Consider the following 23,466-nt stretch of genomic DNA (forward strand, 5'->3'; position numbering starts at 1 on the left):
TGAGTACTAAATAAACTAATCTAACTAAAGGTAAACACCAATTCAATAATAGTAACAATCATATAATAATATTAAAAGAAAATTTCAACCTGGAAAATTGTAATAATGACAACATTACTGTTAGATACAGTAATGACAATAATAATGATTTTATTAGTAACAATAAAAACAACAATAATAGTAACAATAATAATATTGGTAAAAATCAAAGATAAATATTTAGCAACAATAAGTAATAATGACAGTAATAAAAATGTAAATAATATTAATTTCATTTATAATAATAATATTAATAACAATGTCAATAATAATCTATGATGAGCCTAACATTTTACATAAATAATTTTCTAACAAATAGTCAAAAATGCAGTTTTTATATTATAAATAAAGTTGAAAGATTGAAGATGAAGAGGTAAATTAATACACAATTTTATGCATTGGTTTATGAAAGAATTACCACTGTATTTTACTGAAAAATGATTTGGGTTAAATAATTTAAAGTTAATAAAAGGTCGAAAAACCTTTTTTATTTTTTTAGATTCCAGACAAACAGACAATTTAAAAGATAAACAAGATTACATAATTTGAGTATTTTTGATATAAAGTAAAGGATGTCAGATTAAGAATAGTGTTGTTAAAAGATTCCAAAACATTGATATTATTTATGTCAGTATATACCTTCGTTTTCTTAGCGGTATATTTTGGATTCTTATCCTGCTGGAGTATGAAATTGCTACCTATTCTCAATTTTTAAGTATATGGTTGCAAGTTGGCTTTGAGAATTTTACAATAAATTGAAGCATCCATTTTTTCATCAGTAAATGTAAATTTCCCCACTCCTTTTCAACTCATACTACCCCAAACCATCACATTTAATCCTCCATACATTACACTAACTTGCAAACAGCTCAATTTATAAGCTTCTCATTTTTTTCTCCACACTTTTTGGACACTTTTTTCTTCCAATATGATGTCATTTTTAAGTACTTCGATGCAAATTCCACTCAATGTTTCATTTGTTTAGAAGTTAAAAAAGGACTATTTCGAACCACTTTACCACTATATCCTTGTTCTCTTATACAATTTCTGATTGTTTGAGGAGTTACTGTGATGTTATGATCTTCTTGAATTTTTAAAGCTAGTTTAGCTGCCAAAACACATCTATTTTTCTTCACATTAATGATGACATTAATGATATTTTGATCAATTGCACTAGTGGTCTTGCATTTTTGTCCTCTACCAGCCACACTAACAATTGAGAAAAGGAAGTTATGCTTTGACTCAAAATAACATCAATGCTTTAGAACGGCCATCTCAAATTCCGGAATTGAATCCAATAGAAAATTGGTGGTATATTTTGGATAGAAAAAATGGAGACCAAGAATTTAGACTAAAAGACAATTTTAAAGAAGTTGTAATGAGCGCATGTAATAATATAACAAAAGATATAATATAACAAAAACCCAAAATATGGTCAACTCAATGCCAAATCATTTAGATGAGGCCATCAAGTATAAAGGAGGCCCCACTCGATACTAATTTCCATGGAATTTGATCAATTTGACATTATTTTTGAACCATACAATTATTTTTTTTGTAGCCAATTTTATGCATCATTAGATCAATTGAGTAAAATTCAATAGGTTTGAAAAGCATTTAGTTCACCCATACACAAATAAATTCTTAAAACAATACTTTGTTTTATATCTAAAAAAAATTTTTAAGTATTTATAGGACATCTCATTTTTTTTTTGATGCAGTCTTTTTGCTATGATTTTTTTTTAAGTGTATGAATAATTTTTTTACATGCTGTAAATTATTTTTAAAGCCTTGTTTTGTGGGTTAGATATTTTAAAAAAATCATGAGACTTTCTTTGTCCCCAAACCTGACAAGCATATCTGAGATGTTATCCAAAAATTACATGGTATATATTAAGTAAATTTTCATTATTGAAATAGTGACAAATTTTGGCTCGGACTCATTTGATCTACACAACTTCACAGCTAAGTTTTTAAGATGGGGAAAAGGATAGACTTGAGTCAATTTTGATTTCAAGATATTTTAATGGAACTATGGGAAAGATTATTGGACATTTAGTCTAAACTTTAGATTTTTATACAATTTTGATTGACTTGATTTAAAATGATGAGTTCAGTTTTGTTGGTATTACGAGTTTCTTACAGCACAGCTATTGAAATTAGATGAATCATTAGTTATATGTTTGTTAACATTTTTTAATGATTTGTTTGTTATCAGTAAGTTGGTGTTGTTAGCAAAATGGTCAGCTTTAAAAATTTTAGTGAGATATTAGGATAATTTTGAAAAATTAGGAAAAGCAATTTTCCTAATACAAAACCTTGGGGTATACTTGTGTAGTTTTTTTATTGTAAAAGATTCTTCAAGTCAAAAAACTCTCCACATGCAGAAAATTTTCTAACATTTTTAGTTTTTTTAATAAGTACATGAGTGGTGGAGTGTTTGCTATTTATAAATGTGTGTGTATGTGTGTATATATATATATATATATATATATATATATATATATATATATATATATATATATATATATATATATATGAATATATATATATATATATATATATATATATATATATATATATATATATATATATATATATATATATGTATATATATATATATATGTGTGTGTGTGTACAAATATATTGTTATTGTTTGATTTAGTATTAAAAATACTGAGCTCTTGATCATTGAATAGTGCTTAATATTTAAGGAGTATATATATTTTCAAAAACAGAGCGATATATACGAAAAAATTTAGAAAAAATATCTTCCCATGCATCTAACAGTTTCATGCCTACTGGCAATCATCAGATATGTAGTACAAAATCCAAATGTAAAAAAAAACATTTAAAAACTAAAGTAGGATGAGTTCTGACATTATAACACAAGAAGACGTATTAGAAAAATATTCTACGCCATTAAATAATGAAAGGAGAAATTTATTTTTGTGTTTACATTTAGAAACTAACACACCCCATTTGTATGATTGTATAATTTACAGCATTTAACACAATAACATTTAATTAAAGGTTCAAAGTTATTTTCTTTTAACTCCCATACTTCCTTAGACAGTTCAGTGTTATTCTTGCACTTTTTTGCGTTAAAGGATTTTGGATGGTTTGCACAATGTTTTTAAAGAGCGGTTTGCTTATTCCGATGTATACTTTTTCTATGTATGGAAGTTTATTTGAGCTTACGGTGGCTTTGTAAACAATGTTGTTAGACAAGCAACGGTTGACAAGTTTAGATTTTTTAATGCAATTGCAAGTTTTTTCTGATAACTTTACATCACCATATAATATTTTTGTTGTGTGTGTTGATAATAGATTCAATGTTTGGCGCGCAGGAGAAGGTATTTTTAATTGCGTTTCTGTTAAATACTTTAATAATTTTGTGGTTTTTAGGGAGATGCTGGTCAATTAGGGTTAAAAAGCGTTGACTAATTTGGACCGCAACATTTTTACAGAATTGAGGATTGTACCAGGGTATGTTTCGTTTGTGGTTATTTTTTAATTACCTTGACTGAAGTTTTAATCTTACTCAAAATTCATTCCAATCATACTGCAGGTCTGATAAAAGTATGTAAATGCTGATTCTAACCATTCACCTACAATAATAAATAATCTCCAACAAAATATCAAGCTAAGATTGTTTGCCAACTCATCAAATGAACTAATTTTTAATAAATCAATAACTATTTATAAAGATATATTAAAGCGATCGGGATACACCTATACGCTGGCATATAAACCGAGAATAAAAAATGTTCCAAAAAAGAACCACAAGCAAATCATAGTCTGGTACAATCCTCCATTCAGTAAAAACTGTAAACACACACACACACACATATATATATATACACTAGCATATATATATTTATATACATATATACATATATATATATATATATATATATATATATATATATATATATATATATATATATATATATATATATATATATGAGAGTGCATATATAAATATATATATATTTATATACATACATATATATATACATATACATATATATATATATATATATATATATATATATATATATATATATATGAGAGTGCATATATAAATATATATATATTTATATACATACATATATATATACATATACATATATATATATATATGAGAGTGCATATATAAATATATATATATATATATTTATATTCATACATATATATATACATATATACATATATACATATATATATATATATATATATATATATATATATATATATATATATATATATATATATATATATATATATATATATATATATATATATATATATATATATATATAGATATATATATATATATATATATATATATATATATATATATATATATATATATATATATATATATATTAAAAAAGGAAATCAGATTACTTACATACTTCTAAGGATCTCTTTATTTTTAATACACTAAAATTGTTTAAGGATCTTGGACATTAGCAAAATATTTGAGTATTAAAATTTTTTTATTGGGGTACGGTGGATCGAGGGGTACAGCAAACAAGAGGCATTTTATCAATGATTAAAAAGTTTTTAATATTTTATGAGTTTTGTTATCAATAAAAATCTTTATTTTATTCTCAATTTTCAAAACATCTATTATTACGATTTTATACTAATCTAATTAATAAAAGTATGCTAAGGGTACAGTGTCTTTACTCCCTCAGCCTTAATGTTATTTGGCTGTGCCCCAATTCACTATCATCAATTCATGGCTGTGTTCATTTATTAACTGTGCCCCAGTACTAGGGCACAGTGAATCATTTAACACAACTTACTTTAAACCTTTCTGTGAGCTGTTAGATCATAAATATTTTGGTTTTTATAATTTCTTATTAAAAAGAATATATATCTCAATCATTTTATCTTGAAAAAACACAAAATACATATTCTAACTTACGCTCACTTAAAAAAATAAAGATATCTTATCCATTGTATCCCAACTTCCCCTATTATGTTTAAAGATGTTATAAGATAATTTTTAAAAATTGTTGTGTTTCAATGGAGCCTATTGCACATGTTAGACTGTCAATATTAGCTAATGTAATAGTTTATTTATTTGCTATTATATTAAGCTAGATGTATATAAATGTATATAGTTTATAGCTTGTTTGAAAAAAAATTTATTTAAGAAAACTACTTACTTGGACATGCATTTATTACAACTAAGTTTCTTAAAAATCCTGGTTGAGCAGTGTATATAGGAGCATAAACATTAACATTTTGAAAAGCCTTTGCACCAGTATTTTGAAGCATATCAACGGTAATCCTATTGATTTAAACAGTATGAGTATAATTTCCATTGGTTAAACTTTGTCTTACATAAAATTTTATCCACTCATTTAGGTTATAAGTTTTTACTGGTACACCATATGAAGCATCATTATTGACTGATGCCCAAGTAAATAGAAGAGTATTAAAAATGGAAACCTCAAAAACTCGTTCATAATTACTATCTAAATGCAATACATCTGACCAAACATTTGGTGTATATGAAGTAAAAAATGCTTCGAATGTTATTTCATACTCTTTTGGTAGTGTTTTTATTGTTGTTAAATAATTAGCTGTGTGTAAAACGGTTTCGCTGTTCATAGCAAAAAAAGGCACTAAAAGAAAATAAATTTAAAGCAATTATGAAAAAATCTTTTTACAATTATATCATATTTTAACTATCAAAAACCGTCCTTCCTAATGGATAATAGTTCCATTTTTTAAGACTTTGTCCTTACTCACTTCTTACTTACTCACAATCAAAAACTGTTTTTTAAAAGATAAAATTGCCTTTTTCAAGAATTTGTCGTTCATCACTTGCGTCATTTAAAATGTTCAAATGGCGTAAACTTACAATTAAAAAGCAGTTTTTGCTAAATTTAATAAACTAATCAATTCGATAAATTTAACTAAGTTGATTTTTTAAGATTATTTGTAATTTACAATATAAAATCATAAACTGACCAACATGTGATAAAAATAAAATTTATGTAAATACATTTAAAAAAAAGTTTAACATTCAAAATGTATCTTAATAAATAAAAATATTTGTTACTTTTTTAGCTGTGGTTTTAATTTTTTCTTAAAATGCTTTGTGTTGTTTTCATTTTTTCACAGCTATTTAGGTGAAGTTAAAATTACATTTTCTTTTAACATAACTACATAAACATTTGTATATGAAAGAATATCATTATTGATGTTACTTTTTAAAAGACTGGTTCGATACATTTTGTATATAAAACAGATATGTAATTTTATGTTAGTTTGATACATATAAGTTGAAAAAATCCTTAAATTTGATTTTTTCTCGAGGAATTTAAAAATACTACATTAGGGACTTGATAGTCTTAAGAAATTGCTTGCTTATCCTATTTCATTCAAAATAACTGACGTAAATTATTGACTTTTGAAGCTATAACAGAGGTTATAGCTTTCTCTTAGGTTTACTAAAAAAATTAAGTTAATAAATCTTCTCTGTAATAATTAGCAACCGCGGCGCAGTAGTTAGAGCGCTTGCTTTAGAATTAAAAGATGCAAAGTTTGAAGCGAGCTCTGAGCATATTTATCGTCATAGATATCTATGGCGCAATATGTGCTAAGTGAACATCCTAGTTAAACACTCTTCCGCGGTGCTCTGTTACAAAATTGTTAGGTTTACTCGGGGCACAATCAATCAAAGTAAGCATTCAAAAAATTACATCTCATTAGAGTTTTGAAAATCTTAAATTTTGTAACGGAGATAGAATGTTTTGAAAACAATATTTTTAACTAAAACTTCATTATAGTGTTCTTTATTAATCAGTTTAGAACATCCATTTATTGAATATAAAACAGATATGTAATTTTGATATATTTTTTACTTGTTACTTTGTGTAGGTTTGATACAAATACAACATAAAATAAATATCAAACAAAGTTAAATAAATCCTTAAAATTACTAACAGGTTGTTTGATTATTTTGTAGCCATTTTTGAATGGTCTAGATGATTTTAAGGAATGGTTCATTTCTTTTAAAAGCATTGTAGATGAGACAGATAAAATCCTCCAAACCATTATCAAAATATTATGTCAAAGCAATTTTGACATATAATATTTTGATAATGGCTCGAAGGATTTTCCTAAAATTTGGAATCCAAAATTAAATCCATATTTAAAATTTTCCTAAAATTTGGAATCCAAAATCAATGTTTGCTCGAGGAATTCAAAAATACTACATCAGGGACTTGATAGTCTTAAGAAATTCCTTGCTTATCCTATTTCATTCAAAATTACTGACATAAATTATTGACTTTTGGAGCTATAACAGAGGTTGCCACCAATAAGCTTTGAAAGAAATGTTAATTGTATATCATGACTTTCTCTTAGATTTACTTAAAAAATTGTAATATTTAGCAACCACAGCCCAGTAGTTAGAGTGCTTGCTTTAAAATTAAAAGATGCAAAATTTGAAGCGAGCTGTGAGCATGTTTTGCGCAATAGATATCTATGGCGCAAAATATGCCTAGTGAACATCCTAGTTAAACGCTCTTCCACAGTGCTCTGTTACAAAACTGTTAGGTTTACTTGGGGCACCTAAAACAAAAATTTAAAAAGAAAATAATCAATCAAAGTTTGCATTCAAAAAATAACATCTCATAAGAATTTCAAAACACTTAAATTTTGTAACGAAGGAGATAGAATGTTTTTAAAACAACATTTATAATTAAAACTTTAATAAAGTGTTCTTTATTAATCAGTTTAGAACGCCCATTCATTGTCAGCTAAAGGGGCAATGGTAGGGGCAATTTCTTCTCCCTTTCTCTGTAGATTTTTTTATCACATAAAAATGATTTATTAGTGATAAATTATTTCTAAATTTAGAAACATAAAAATTTTTTTTTACCTTTCTAAACTTAGAATAAACACTATGGTAGTTTGAAAATTTGAAATTCATAAATTAAATTTTTTGAATAAACACTATGGTAGTTTGAAAATTTGAGTTAGAATTGTTGGATAAAATATGCAAGAATTTTATTGTTTAAATATATTTTTAGTTACTAGCTGATCTGACCCGTAAAAATACAGGACTTTGTAAGTCTATTTTTCCTTATATGTATATCCTAACTTTTCGGACCTATAAAATACGGGTCTTTACTAAACCTATTTCTATACTTATCTATTCCACAATGATCATTTCTATACCTATTATTTTTTTACTTCAATATATTTACATTAAAAAAATCATTTCGAAAAATTGCTTTAAGAGCAAAAAAAAACATGCGCACCTTTTCTGCATACCCAGAGCTTATAAGAGATTTGTAATAAGGTTTGTTTTTCTCTTAAACGCATATCATTGAGAGCTCAGTGGTATAGTGCCCTGTCATCAGTGTTGCTTTAGGGAATTAAAACCCTCCCTGTTAAATTTTGAATATTTTTCAATCTTGCTGTATTTATAGCAATATTTATAGCAAATTTTTATTATAGTATATGCCTATAATAATTATAGAAACATTTATAGCAAAAAATAATAGTATATCAAAAACATTTTCCAATTGTCAAAATAAAATTCAAAAGTTTTCTCATTTTTATAGATTTATTATACACCATTGTTCCATATACTGCCTGCAAACTCAACATATGCTAAAGACATTTATACATACAGACGTTTGTACGCAATGCTATACAAATGGCATAAATAAGATGATCTTAGACCATTAAAAACTATAAACAATAAAACGCAAAGGGAACATTCATAAATTATGCATTTCTAAATTTACTTTTAAAAAAGAAGATCTTAAGTTTTTTTAGGTGATGATATTCATTAAACTTAATGAGCTATTTTGATTTTTTATTTAACTTACAACTCTGCCAGGAAAAATTTTGTTGTTGTTGTGTTCATTAGTGTAACTTAGCATTAAGCCAAAAAATAATGGAGTATACTATTTTGATGGTTATCTAACTTCTGTCGCTGTTGCGCACTCGATTTAGAATGTTTAACAGGGGTGTGGTAAAATAGCTTTAAAACTCTAAATTTCATTATTATATCAATATTAAATAATTTAAACTTTTAATTATTTTTAGAAATAATAAATTTAATAAATTGGTTTATTTTAAATATAAAATTAGAATTTTCAAATATGTTCAAAAAAAAAAACTACTTATTAAAACTACTTATTGTTTAAAAAAAAAGGAGAGGTCTTCGGGTGGCTAAATTATCAGCTTGCTTTTTTTTTTTAATTTTTGTTATTTAAAATGCTATTACAAAAACAACTTTATAGTTCTATAGATTTTTTATTCTGTATGAAACATGTTGTTATACTCATTTTCCTTGCACGAACTCAACTTAGTTGTAAAAAAATGAAAAAACTAAATTAACATAAGTATTCCAATCATGACACAAACACAAAAAGTTTCCCCCCATTTTGTGATTTTTTCAGAACTTTTAGCTTTTTAAAAATCTTTTCATTTGTTAAAGTGTATAATATTGTTACATATGTTTGTATATAATCTCTATAAAACTTCACAAGTATATTTTATTTTAAAAAATTTTGATAAATTAATAAAAATAAAGTCACCGGTAATAAGACTCAAACCATGGCTTCTTTGTTCAGAAGCTCTGCGTGCAAACCACTCGACCACACTGGCACATTGACTTGCAAAATTTTAAAACTAAATAATTATTATTTTTAATGGAAATAAATGCTATAGATCAAAATTAAGGAGAGAAATTAAGGAGAGATTGAAGAAATGCAGTTTTCAAGCGGAAGTAAAATTGTAAAACTTGATATATGTTTTAGTATGTTTTAACATTACATAATTTGACGTTTACGTACGTTAAATATTTGCATACACTTTTGCTAACGTCTTAAAAAACAAAGCTGCTGCTCTTTCACGCCATTACCTCGGTTGCAATGGCCAAGAGTTGTGTCAAACAGGCTTGAAAAGGGTACTACTATTAAGTTTAGTATTATTATATAGATTGATATTATAAATAAAAAATATATTAAACACAGTGAAATTTGACAGAGAAAAAATTCTCAACATTAATTGCCACAAAACTGGATCACACAAGCAAAAAAAAAAAAAGTGATTTAAAAGGTAATCTAAAATAGTTATCAGGGGCGGATCTAGGGTACGACAGCAGCCGCCAAAGGCAGAATATTATATTACTATTAAGATGTAATTTACTTTACTTTTAGAAATTCATCAGGTATTTTTTATTATTCACAGTTACATCGTTGCTGACAGTAACTTAACTGCGATAAGCACAAGAGTGTTACTAACTATGATCAGGCATTATAGCTTTTTTATGCGTTAGAAATAAGTTTTGCCTAATCTAATCTCGGTGCAAGGTGTGGATTTAAATCACTTTAATTGACAAAAATTAAATTATGCCATAAAGTATTATGGAACTAAGTTGTTGATCTGCCTGATCTGACCTGGATATAAAAAGTCTGGAAATCAGGTATAAGACCGGTATAAAAAGTCTGGAAGACAGGTATAAAAAAGTCTGGAAATTAGTTGCGCAACTTAAAAAAATTGATAAACAAGCCAATAATTTGCATAAGGATTTTGCAGTTAGCATAGTAAAGTTCTTTGAGTCAAAATTTAGAAGTTATACAAATATATCATGGGCAAGTACTCAAGCATCAAAACTTAAAAATATTTATAGTTTACAAAAACATGCATGCAGAATCATTTACTCTAAAAATAAGCATGAACACCCTAAACCTATAATGAATGATATGAAAATGAAGGATAATTTTTAAAATAAATATCTATCATCATTTAATTTTTACGAATCGATTCAACAATAATCTCTCACCTAAAAACCTTAACAACAAGTTTGAAATAAACAGAAATGAAAACTATTATCAAAGAGCTAATATAAGTAACACATATAAACATATATAATAATTATTATATATGCCTTATAATATATATATGCCTTAAAACATTAATAAATATTCTGAATATGGCATTGCATATCGTTGTCCTATTATATGGAGTTTCTATCAAAAAGGATTTTTATGTATGACTAAGTCATCAAGTTTATTTAAGTTTCAAATTAAAAAAGAAATTTTTTGTTGGTTTTTACGGGTTCTTACCTTAATAGAATTGTATGTTAATGCAACGTTTTATTCCAACATCCAAAATATTATGGTTTAATTACCAGTGGTAAGTAAATATTTTCTTTTAATAACATTTTGAAGATGGCGTTATTTAAATCTGTTATTTATCTAAAAATGTGGATTGTGTTCAGTAGGTATATTTTTTAAAATAACATTTTAAAGTTTTAAAAACATTTGCATACTTTCTTGTGATTTACATTGCCAGTGCTAGAGCTCAGGGTCATACAGTTTTGGATGCTTTGGTTCATAGAAAAATATATATTTTTAAAAGAAACTTAGAAAATAAATTCTTTGATTAATAATATAAAGAAGCCTCTTTCTTTAAATGGGCCCAAAAAGCTTGATCCACTACAGGGTATAGCTGTAATATACTCATTTTATATGTAATCCAAGAATAAAAATGTGCAGGGTTTAGCAGTTTGCTATTTGATGGTTTATTTTTCTGTCATATGCCTTCAATCGTTTCACATAAAAAATTGTACACACGAATAAGAAGGAACCTTGACGTAGTTCATGTGCTTTTAACAAATACCTTTCAGACAGATACTCTTTCAACCTTTATACTGTGGAGGTGGAGCATCAACATATATTCTGAATTTAGTTTATACTCAATAAATAGAAATTTTCAAATTTCCAAAACCCTAATTGTCTGCACTAAATGTGTTCAGAGAGTAGAAATACTCAGATTATAAGAATTATTTTAAAAGTAATTTTGAATATTAAAATTGTTTTGTTTACCTTTAGTAGTGTACATTGTGGATTTCAAGAATGAGATATAGGTATAATTTCAATTCAATTTAAATTTAAGGATATTTTTTATAGAAAAGATAATGACCCAAATTTAGTAAGGATTTCTAACAAACATAATAAAAACAACTTGACTCGGTCATAAAACTTGTGTGCAAAGTAAACAGGGAATAAAGTCATAATAAATAAGATGAAGTGAAAATTTTTTTGAAAATCTGAGGTTGTGAGACTAGTTGGGGGAGGGGGGAGTTGTATTTACACAAAAAAAATTTGATTATAGTTACAGTAGAATTAATATGTAAAATAAAAGAAATATATTTCATTGTTATTCATGATTATGTTTTTAGTTAATTTTTAAACTTATTTAAATTTAGTTTTTCAAACAATGTACAAATTTCTCTTAACTTAGCAAAAGTTTTACAAAAAATAATTTATATGTAAACTCAGGTTGGAAGAGGAGAAACTAATAAAAATTTTAATTTGCAGGAGGAATGAAAAATATAATTTGCTAAAGTAACTACTTTTAAAGTTTGCAAAAATAGTTTCTTTAGCAAATGATAATGATGAGCTAGACATTTTATGTAAAAAAAATTTTTTTGTAACTTACTCTCATTGCCATAAAGTACATGTTTAATATGTGCAATTAATTCTATTATTGCTAGGAAAAAAAATTAAAAACCCTATTTCACCAGAAACAATCAACTTATATTATAATGTTAAGTTTTCAAGAAAGAATTTGTTAATGCTAAGAAAAACCAACTTGTTCAAACAAGGTTACTACTACTCAATCTTAATAAATTCATTTTTTGTATTTAAAAGAAACTATCCTCGAGGATAGAAACTCGAGGCTAGTTTTTCAAATTTTTTTACTGTGAAACCTGATTGGTGCATTACAATTAATGCATTAGAAACTCAATGTATGTGTGCGCATACATCACCAAAATACAAAGTTTTTAATTAATGCAATCATATTTGATGGATGACACAATTTTTAATTGATGCAATTAAAAAAAGTGAAATACATGTTTTAAAGATTTTATTATTTGTTTTTGTATTGAAAACGTGAAATGTTTTAAAATAGATATTGAAAAACTATAAAAAAAGTCTAAAAATGATTCTTAGCTTTAGGAGATTTTGTTTAAAATTATCAATTTGTTGTTCATGACGAAGTTCAAAGTTATCACTGGAACAGAAGTTAGTGTTCACTTTTTAAAATTATAGTTGACTATAACTTTAAGTGGAAAAACTTCTCAAACAAAATATTTTTTGTTACTTTTCAGAAAATATTATTCATGACACAGGTTATAATTAAAAGAATTAAGAAGAAATAACTAGAAAAATCTACATGATTTAGAATGTGTGAAGTATGTTTCTGGTGGTTGTGCGATACAATTTAAACACTTTAAAAACTTTGTCAAACCTTGTCAATACAGTAAAGATATTGATTCAAATGCTAAACTAGAAATGAAGAAGAGTGTTGGCCTTCGAGAATGACTTTAATAAAGTAGTTAAATAGAATCGATTCAATAATCTTAAAAATTGTCCTAAATTCAAAAAAAATCAACAAAAAAAAAAAGTGATTCATTTTATAAATTTATTCCTGACAATTGATAGTAGCTATTGTAGGTCTTCAAGCACCAGACAGTACTTAGCCTCGAATCTGAATGTAGAAAAGATGTATCAGCTCTCTATTAAAAATAGTAGTATGCAAGAAATAAAGCAAGTTAAAGTGTCTCTCGTTAGATTCATATTTAAGTCTCATCTTAATTTAAGTTTCCATAAACCAAAAAAAGACAAATATAATCAATATACAGAATAATCAAATTCAGAAAAGGCATGGAAGAGATATATCAAATCCATTTGCAGGGAAAAATAGCAATGCGTGACAAAAGAACATGTGACTGTAACAATCAGCTGGATGATGTAGTAGTCATTAGTTTTAATATGCAAAATTTTATTTAGTGTCGGAAGACAACGAGACAACGATGTGTCACAATGAGACTTTTGCTCACATTAACGACGTGTCACAATGAGACTTTAGCTCAAATTAATGATATATCACGATGAGACTTTTGCTCACATTAAACAGAAAAAAATCACTTAAAATAATTCAAATGTATTCGCTGGATTATAAAGATTTTTAAAAAGTTGCAAACAAATTTTTATTTTAAAAAAATACCTTTTTCAAGAACAACATCACTCCAAATTAATGCACACATCTTATTGGTTCTAAAATTCATATGCAAATAAATAATTTCATACAGCCGTTATAAAAAAAAACAAACAAGGAAGTTATAAAAAAATTATGTTTACTATGCCTAAACCAGGCAGTTTTACAAGTTCAATCAAAGTGACTAGACAGAGCAAAAAAAGAATGATCTGAAAAAGATGCTAAAATTAAATTATATATATATATATATATATATATATATATATATATATATATATATATATATATATATATATATATATATATGAACCTATGCAGCGATTTTCAAATCATATTCATAATGAATAAAGGCTTTCTGAGAGTTTGTTATTTTATCAATTAGAAAGATAACTCAGAAACCATTGTGGATTTTTAAAATACTGTCAATGTTTTTATGTTATTACTTAATGCGTTAAATTATGAATAGTGATATTAACTCATTCATGTGATTGGGTAAAAGGTGTTATTTTTTAAACTAGTTCTAAATTAAACTTTTTTTAAATTTGAAAAAGTTTTAGTTTCAGATAAAGTGTTAAAAAAATGTAGTATTTAATTAAAATATTTTTTGCATAAAATTTTAACTCGAAGACAATTTTTTTATACATCTAAACTTCTTTCTTTAAAACTCAAAAAAAATTTAAATTTATATATACTTAGTTTGTAAATATTATGTTTATTAATTTTTTAATAGTAATATAAATAAACTGTAAATAAGTTTTTGAAATAAAGTTTGTTTATTTTATGTTTATAAACAAAGATAGGGTATTTAATAAATACATAAAACTTTATTATATATATTGAATATTTATATTAATTTTAAGTTAATTAAACTACCTAACTTTTAGAGGAAAGTAATTTAAAGTTATCTTTGTTTATAAATAAATATACCCCAGAGTTTCTCGGGTAGCATAATTAAAATAAAATTTACATTAGTAAATTTAATTTTAACCATTATAATTTTTACTTTTAAAAGGACATTAAAAAAAGTATTACTATAATGTAATACTTGATAATACTATTTTTACTTTACTTTTTGTCTGAATCATATTATATACTATTGACATATTATTACTTATACAATAACTAATAATTGTATATTAAATAAATTATTAATTAATACACAATTATTATTCATTATTACTCATACAACTAGTATAAGTAGTATTAATACTTACAGAATTACTTATATTATTAGTATAAGTAATACTATAAGTAAATATTAAAAGCATAAAATATGATTCAGTCTAAAAGTTATAGTATTAATCTTCTTATATGTCTTTAACTAAAGCTAAGTCCTCATTATTGTGTCATTCTTCAATGACTTTTGTTTACTGGTGAAACAAAAAGATTGTTACGCAGTAGAAATGCCAGCCAAAACAGATTAAAACACATGGTATGGTACACTTATAATTTTTTTAATTTAATTTGTGTTATTTTTAAAGATGTGATAAAAGAAAAACCCACCCATAGTTGGCAAACAATAAATCAAAATTTTATATCATAAGTACCTATAATCAAAAATTTTGGAAAACTTCACCTACTCAGTTTAAAGTTGCTTTTAGATAACTTTTGACAAAGTATTCAAGTCTTTTCTCAGTTTAATGCAACTATTAGTTAGTAATTTCTTTACTAAATTAACAAAATACTACATGTAGTGAAAATTGTTATCGAAGTGAAAAAAGCTGTTTAAATAAGTATTGATGCTGTCTTAACAAGCAGAGATTGAAATAAGTTAAATGCAGAGATTGAAATGAGTTGAATGCTATGAACATTCAATATAAAAAAGTAAAATTGGTATTTGACCAATAACAATATACAAGTACTAAACATTTTCTTACACTTTAGATTGGTTAACAAAATTCGAATGAAGTATTTATGACAGCGTTGGAGTTTTTTGAAGACTTTATTGTGTTTTATTTAATTTTAAAAAGGTTTTTAATTGGGTACATTGCCATTTGATTGTTTTTGGTTTATTTGTGCTGGAACTACCTATGTGGTTTAAATGGTCTTAGGGGAAAATTTATTAGTATTTTCTGTTTGCACACTTTAGTTGTTTTAGTTTTATTTTTGGCGTTTTTTTTATTTGAACTTTAATTTATTGTGCTTAGTTTTTTCTACCGGCGGTATGGCATAAGTCACATGGTAAAGCATAAGTGGCAATGACGTTTGTCTGACGGGATAAACTAGTTATTAGTACTGATCCTCACCGAAACACCAGTAATAATAGATGAGACTCTGAGGAGATGTTTATTACTTAATCACTACACAAATTATGTTTACACATTAGCATTAATGTTTTTTTTCCCATTCTGAGGCCTTTCATTGTTGTATGCATACTTTTTATTTTTGTAATCTATTTTTTGTTTTATTTATTTTTTGTATATCTTCGTTCATATTAGTATTCATATAACAATTTATTTTTTATTATTATTGTTAGTATTGTTTAGGTGCATTGTCTGTCTTATTTATTTTTTAAATATTCCTCTATTAATCTTTATTTTTGTCTTGACAACTATCAAAATATGCTTTGTTTGAAAAACAATTCTTCTTTATTCTAATGTACTTCATTTCTTCCCTCAGGCTTTCACTGCTTGTGGGTGACCATTCGGCGAATTTTATATATGTCAGAATTATATATATGCCAAAGTTTTTAAATAATATTGGGCCTAGCCTGTAAGGGTTAGTGTTACGGTCATTGAGCACAACTATTTTCCATGTCACAATTACTGTCATTGCGAAAGAAGTTGTTTGTCTCTGGAAGACGCATGGGCTAGTTTTTTAGTCATAAGTCAGATATAAATCCATGCATAGGTGTTTAATCCATCATGGTTTGCTGGAGTATAATAGGGCTGGCTTGGTGTAGTTAAGAGATAAATCTTTTACGCTGGTTACTAACAACACAAGACTCTACTGAACGATATAAACAGCAAGGACTTACACATTACTCCTATGCACCCTTATGCACATACAGCCTTTTTACACTGTTTGCATGCTTTTTGTTTTTTTATAAGATAAACTATCTTTGTTTGAACTCTAACATTTTTATGCAGGCCGAAATAATATAATAAAAACTTTTAAGTAATAACATAGATTACTTTTAAGTAAGCAAAAAAAAAGTTGATATAATAACAAAATGACTTTAAAACATTGAAATGATGAAAATGAACTTGGAAAAAAATGCAAAGACAGTTTAATGGACATTAAAAATTATTATGCAGTTTAAATGAATGTAGATATAGATTTGTATGTTATGTAAATGTGGTTATCATGTGTGATTGAGTTACGCAGCTCGCATTTTGCTTGCGAAAAGGCGATTTGACTACGCGTTCAGCAGTTTTGCGCTACGCAAAAACTTATATCTTTTAGAATATTTAAATTATCTTTTGATTATCGTTAACGTGACGTTTATTCAGAAGAAATAAAGTCGTAAGTAAAAGCATTTAACCACAATTGTAAACTAATAGATTTTTTTGTTAAAGAAACAGTTTGTTTCATAATTTTTTTTTTTTTATTAAAAATTAGTTAAAAAAAATAAAGTGTTTTAAGTTTTATCTTAAGGAATTAAATATATAAATTCCTTTTAAATATAAAAATTATTTTTAGTCATAATAGTTTAAAAAATGCACGATTTATTTTGATGTAAATATTTTATTAATAAGATATTTTGTTTATTGTTAATTCAATAACGTAAAGTTTTAATGACGTTCATTTAATTTATGAAAATAAATTATGATCACGAATATGTTATCGGTAACTGATAAATAACAAAAAAAAACTATTGTTTAAAAACATTATTAAAAAGAGTTCACAAATTAAATAAGTAAAAATTTATTAACAGTTAATAAAATAACCAAAAACCAAATATAAAATCATAAGAAAATAAACAAATATTTTACGTTTCATGAAAAAAATATTTTTTTCAAAATAAAATTTAGTTCATATTTGAAAAAAATAACAAAAATGAATTTTTTAATAAGAACTTAGATTTTATTTGTAACTTTTGTTATAGTGAGAAAAAAACAAACTGTTTGTATGATTTTTAACACGTTAATAAAATAACTTTAATTACAATGCGGTACTTGAAAAGACGATAGTGACGCAATATAACTTCTAACGATGCAAAATATATTTGCTGAGTTGAGTTACTTAGAAATGCGTTACGCATTTTCGTTGCAAATCTCATAACGACGCATATAACTCATAACGACGCAATAAACTCATTTCGACGCAAATCTCATAACAAGGCCTGATATATATATATATATATATATATATATATATATATATATATATATATATATTTATAAATTATGTTAGTGTATTCTACAAATAGAGTGCTCAATGTTCTAAAAGAACAGAGCAATAATAAATAAGTAAAAACACTTATCTAAATTTCAGGAAATCAGGAAGAACCTACTGATGGTGAAACACAGTGTTGAAGTAATCAAAATTTAGAGTTTTTACTAATTTATATATATATATATATATATATATATATATATATATATATATATATATATATATATATATATATATATATATGTATGTATATAAGAGCGATTCTTTTTGACTAGCGGCTTTTAACATGTTTTGTTGAGCGACGTCTTTTTGTTGTTGTTTTGCTATGGTCTCAAAATTACGTTAGATTCGGACCATAGAAAAAACTTTACTTTTTCGTAAATTTCGATTTAGATATGGTCTCAAAGTTACCTTTAAATCTGAACCGTAGAGAAGACTTTACTTCTAAACAATATTTTTTCCCGCTTCGTACGTCATTTTTATATCACAACTTATATTATTGTTATATCACCTAAAATAATTTTTTAACCACTCATTTGGCTCAAATTTATCTGGTCTTATTTTAGTATTTAGTTAATCTTATTACAATATTTTTTATATGATTTATCCGCTGATTTTCATATTATTACTATTATTAAGGAACTTTTATGCTATATTATCTTACATTCATTACTTAGCTTGGTTTTAATTTTCACATGACCAATATTGCAATTGAGGACTTTTTAACAGCTGTTTTATAATAATTTCAATAAGATTTAATATGCTAATAAAAGTTTTATACTTTGGTAAGAAATAAATTAAAAGCTCATTTTCAACAAATCAAGATTTACCAGGTTAATGATTTTTAAAGCCTGTTTACACTGAAAGGTTTTGTTTTTATCAATGACTGAAACAATTATATTTTAATTTTTAAGCTTGATTTTCACGAAAAAATTTTTTCTTAGTTATGAAATATAAATATTTTGTTAATTATAAGTAAAAATTAATAACATATCTTTCTCAGCCTTTCCTTGGATTAAGGACTTGAGAGTATGCAGCTTTGAAAAATAATTGTTTACAAATATTTGTAAATAATTAAAGACTAAACTTTGTGAAAATAGGTTACGCTAACTTTTAGGTCTCAAACAAATTGAGATTAATGTTTTGCTTTTAAAATTTTTAAATTTACTTCCATCAGAATAATTTCAAAAAATTAGCCGTAAAATTTCTGAAAATTTATTTTGGTAATAAAATTTAGACGTTAAAATTTTTTTTTTTGACATCCTAATCTGTGTTTTTATAAATGATAAAAATATCAAACTCTTACCTGCATTTAATTTTAAGAAAGAAAAAAAAGATTAAAACAAGTATTTCTATTTGTCTCAATTTTCTAATGTACCCTGGTTGTGCAAGATACCAAGAATCCCTAGTATATACTCTGACATTTTTAAAAGATTGCAGATTGGTATTTTGTATTGTAATAATAACTGCACTATCCATTTAGATAACATAATTGTAGATTCAACAGAAATCGAGTTATGAAAAATTTATTCGGTTCCATCAGAATAAATGTTGAAGAAAGCTATGTTATATAATCAGTTATTCCATTGATTGATGAATTAATTTGAACAATATTGTTTACAAAAAACAAACTTAAAGTTCTGTCACCGTATTTACTGTTATTACCATCTATTGCTAAATGAATTACTTTAAATGAATAATTATTATTAAAATCATCGCACAACAAAGCCACATCTTTAAAAACCATACTTCATAACCACCATTTTAAAAATCGTATCACAACATAACCTTATTTTAAAAAACAATACCACAACATAATCACATTTTTAAAATTCACATTGCAACATAACCTCATCATTAAAAGTCAAATCACAACATAATCAATAGCTAATAAATCCAAAATACATATACAATTTATAAACAATACCACAATGTTGCTACATCATAAGACACATTAGTATTTGATGAATCAGCATCTTAAATAGATAATTGTTTACAAATATTGGTATATAAAAAGATACTAAACTTTTTAAAAATAATTTCATTAATTTTCAGGCCTCAAACTAATTGAGATGCTTTAAACATTTGGTGAACGTTTTTTCATAAATACCTATACAATATTTTATATGCATTTTCAAACCTCTGAGTTTTTTGAAATGAAATTATGAAATTCTGATAATTAAATTGATAAAAAAATACCGAATTCTAACTTGCATTTACATTAAAAAAATATATATATTAAAACTCTTACTAGTATTTACATTTGACACAACTAAGTTTCTTATGTATCCTGGTTGTGCAAGATACCAGGGATCGCTTGAATATAGTCTAACATACTCAAAAGGTTGCGCATTGGTATTTTGTGATGTAATGATAACTGCGTCATCCATTTTGACGACATAAGTGTAGATACCGTTCAACAAAGAAAGACTTATGAAGAATTTATTCCATTCCATCAAATTTAATGGCGAAGAAAGCATATTTACATGATAATTTCCATTGATTGATGAAGTAATTTGGGCAAAATTGTTGAAAAAAAGAAAACTGAATACTCTGTCGCCGTATATACTGTTATCACCACCTATTGTGAAATGAAGTACGTTTGTCCATTGATTTATAAAACTAGTTAAATATAATTCAAAAGATATTTCATATTCTTTTGGAAAAGTTTCAAATACAGCTATAAGGTTGTTTTTTTCAATAGCGAATACATCCTTTATTTCAAACATTCCTAAATGAAATTCAAAATGAAAGTTGAGTGCTCTATGTTTATAATAAAAATTATTTACTAAATTAAGAAATAAAACATGTCATAAAATAAAATAAACTCAAAAATTCAAACTTAGAAAATTACAGCTATTATATAATTATACTTGAGACTGGATCATCAAGACCAATACAGCAAAAACGTTTAAATAAAGTGAAAGGATTAAGAAAAAAAACTTTTTATGTCGCTACAGATAGCATATCATCAAAAGAAAGAATAAACAAGAGGTCAAATAAAATGTTTCATTATTGATATCATTACTTGTGATATATAACAAAAACCTTTGTAGTACTGCATAATAAAAAGTTTATATAAAAATAAAAAAAATTATAACAAAAAAATTATTAAAACAATGGTATCTAATAATAATAGATCATATAAAACTTGTCGCTAGAACTATTTATAGAAAAACATAACATTATGATACAAAAAATAAAAATAATATATCTTAATAAATAGACATAAGATTTAAACCTATATTTATGTTGCATAACCCTATTAGGCCACTATCAACTATCTATTGAGAAAAATAAAATCCCAGTGCAAAACTGCCTTTTAAGGTTTGTTAATTTCTTAGTCAGCTTTAATTGATAGCATTTTTTTCTCCCGCGCATTAAATCTCATTGTCTTTGACAATGAATAGTTGATAATAACATAGACATACCATTAAGTTGATAATGATATAGACATATCATTAAGACACCCACTTTTGCAGATAACAGTGGATTGAAAGAGTAGCTGTGTTAGTGAACTGATAAACAATATCAGTCTATCAAAGCTAATTTGGTGATACTCCAATTGATTTTGTTAAACATATTTTTCTTTCCATTGGAGGTAGAGGATTAAATTTAGTACTAATTTTATTTTTTTCAACACTATGAAGTAACTTCAACACTATGAAGTAATTCACTGACTTCAACGTCACTCAGTTTTTGAACTTTGGTTGACTTTTCTGTAAAATACTTGCTTGTCTTTCTAATTGGCGTTCTAAAAATTTTGAATCATTTAAATCAATGCCATATCATGTCATATTTTCTTATATTCATGTAATATGTCATGTAATATTTTCTTATATTCTTTAGATCTTCATATAATGCCCAATTTTCTTTCAATTTCGATCTATGCAATATAAGCAATTTTTCATGTGCATTTAGTGCTGCAATACCACTAAGTAGTTTAAGTTTGTCAAAAAATCTAAAGATTAATGCTTTTCAGTTTTAACATTTCAACTTGATTGCTTTATATTATTTATTCTTGACTTTTTTTCAACAATTCTGAAAGTAATAAAAAGCACAAATTGTCCGATCAAGTTGGTACTCCAGCTATTTTCAAGACTCTCACTCACTACATACAAGTTTAAAAATATCTCTTACAAATTTGATGTCACTTGAACTAAAACATAAATCAGAGTATCTAACTAACATTTGTTTTTTTGTTTGTAGTGTGGCCACTGCCAATGTCACTTATTTCTAAGTTTCATCATAATAATAAAATGAATATATTCACTGATCTAAAAAAATACAAAATTTATTTTTTATGTGTTTTCACCTAATTTCTACCTCACCTAATTACATATGTGTTTTCACCTAATTTCTACCTCGTTATGCATGTAACATAATCATTTTTAGTAAATCATAGAAAGTAAAAAACCCTAGTAGTTTAAACATAAGATTGCTGCATCATTTCGAATCAACTCTGGTATACCCTTATTAAATTAACCGAATAAGGCTTTGGGAAAACTTACAATGGTGTCATCACTTTAGTTATGCGACTATTTGCAACACTGAAATCACTCTCATCTGATTTCAAACGTTAGACCAGGAAGAGATTAGTACAAGTTTTTCATCAACCGATGGAGTCATAAGTTAAGCATCAGAGTCATTATATATCAATGACTCTGATGCTTAACTTATGTCCAGCTGTATATGCAACTTCTCTATCTGGATAAAAGATGTTTTATATATGACAACACCTTCCATCAATCCATTCTAATTGTATATACCATTGTGTTACCGCCATTTAAGAAAAAAATAATAATAAATGGTAGAGTCGATTTGCTAAAATTTAGTTTAATAACTTACATATTTATTTAAATAAATCAAACTTTGGTTAATTATTATCAATTAGAATTACTCATATTTTAGTCATAGATTATTGTGTTGTATTGAAAATAATCGCTGATAATGATCAAATTAAATCTTTATTCAGTTTATTTCTGCTTAATCAGTTATAATTTCTAAAACCTTTACATTAGATAATAAATT

The 23,466-nt window shown here is 25.5% G+C and overlaps 1 protein-coding gene across 2 annotated transcripts in view; it reads right to left on the reverse strand.

The window, feature by feature from the left end:
- LOC136091555 (uncharacterized) overlaps positions 1-23,466 on the reverse strand; it is a 57,482-nt gene that overhangs the window by 24,420 nt on the left and 9,596 nt on the right. The window contains exons 2-4 of one of the 2 annotated variants that reach the window (XM_065819232.1): positions 20,687-21,166; positions 14,107-14,156; positions 5,223-5,684 (exon numbers count right to left, since the gene is read on the reverse strand). In XM_065819232.1, coding sequence (XP_065675304.1) covers positions 5,223-5,334 — 112 coding nt within the window. In that variant the 5' untranslated portion in view covers positions 5,335-5,684; positions 14,107-14,156; positions 20,687-21,166. The remainder of the gene's footprint in view (positions 1-5,222; positions 5,685-14,106; positions 14,157-20,686; positions 21,167-23,466) is intronic. The other variant, XM_065819233.1, reaches the window with a different exon arrangement.

Source organism: Hydra vulgaris, chromosome 15, assembly GCF_038396675.1.
Source record: "Hydra vulgaris chromosome 15, alternate assembly HydraT2T_AEP".
Classification (NCBI taxonomy): domain Eukaryota; kingdom Metazoa; phylum Cnidaria; class Hydrozoa; order Anthoathecata; family Hydridae; genus Hydra; species Hydra vulgaris.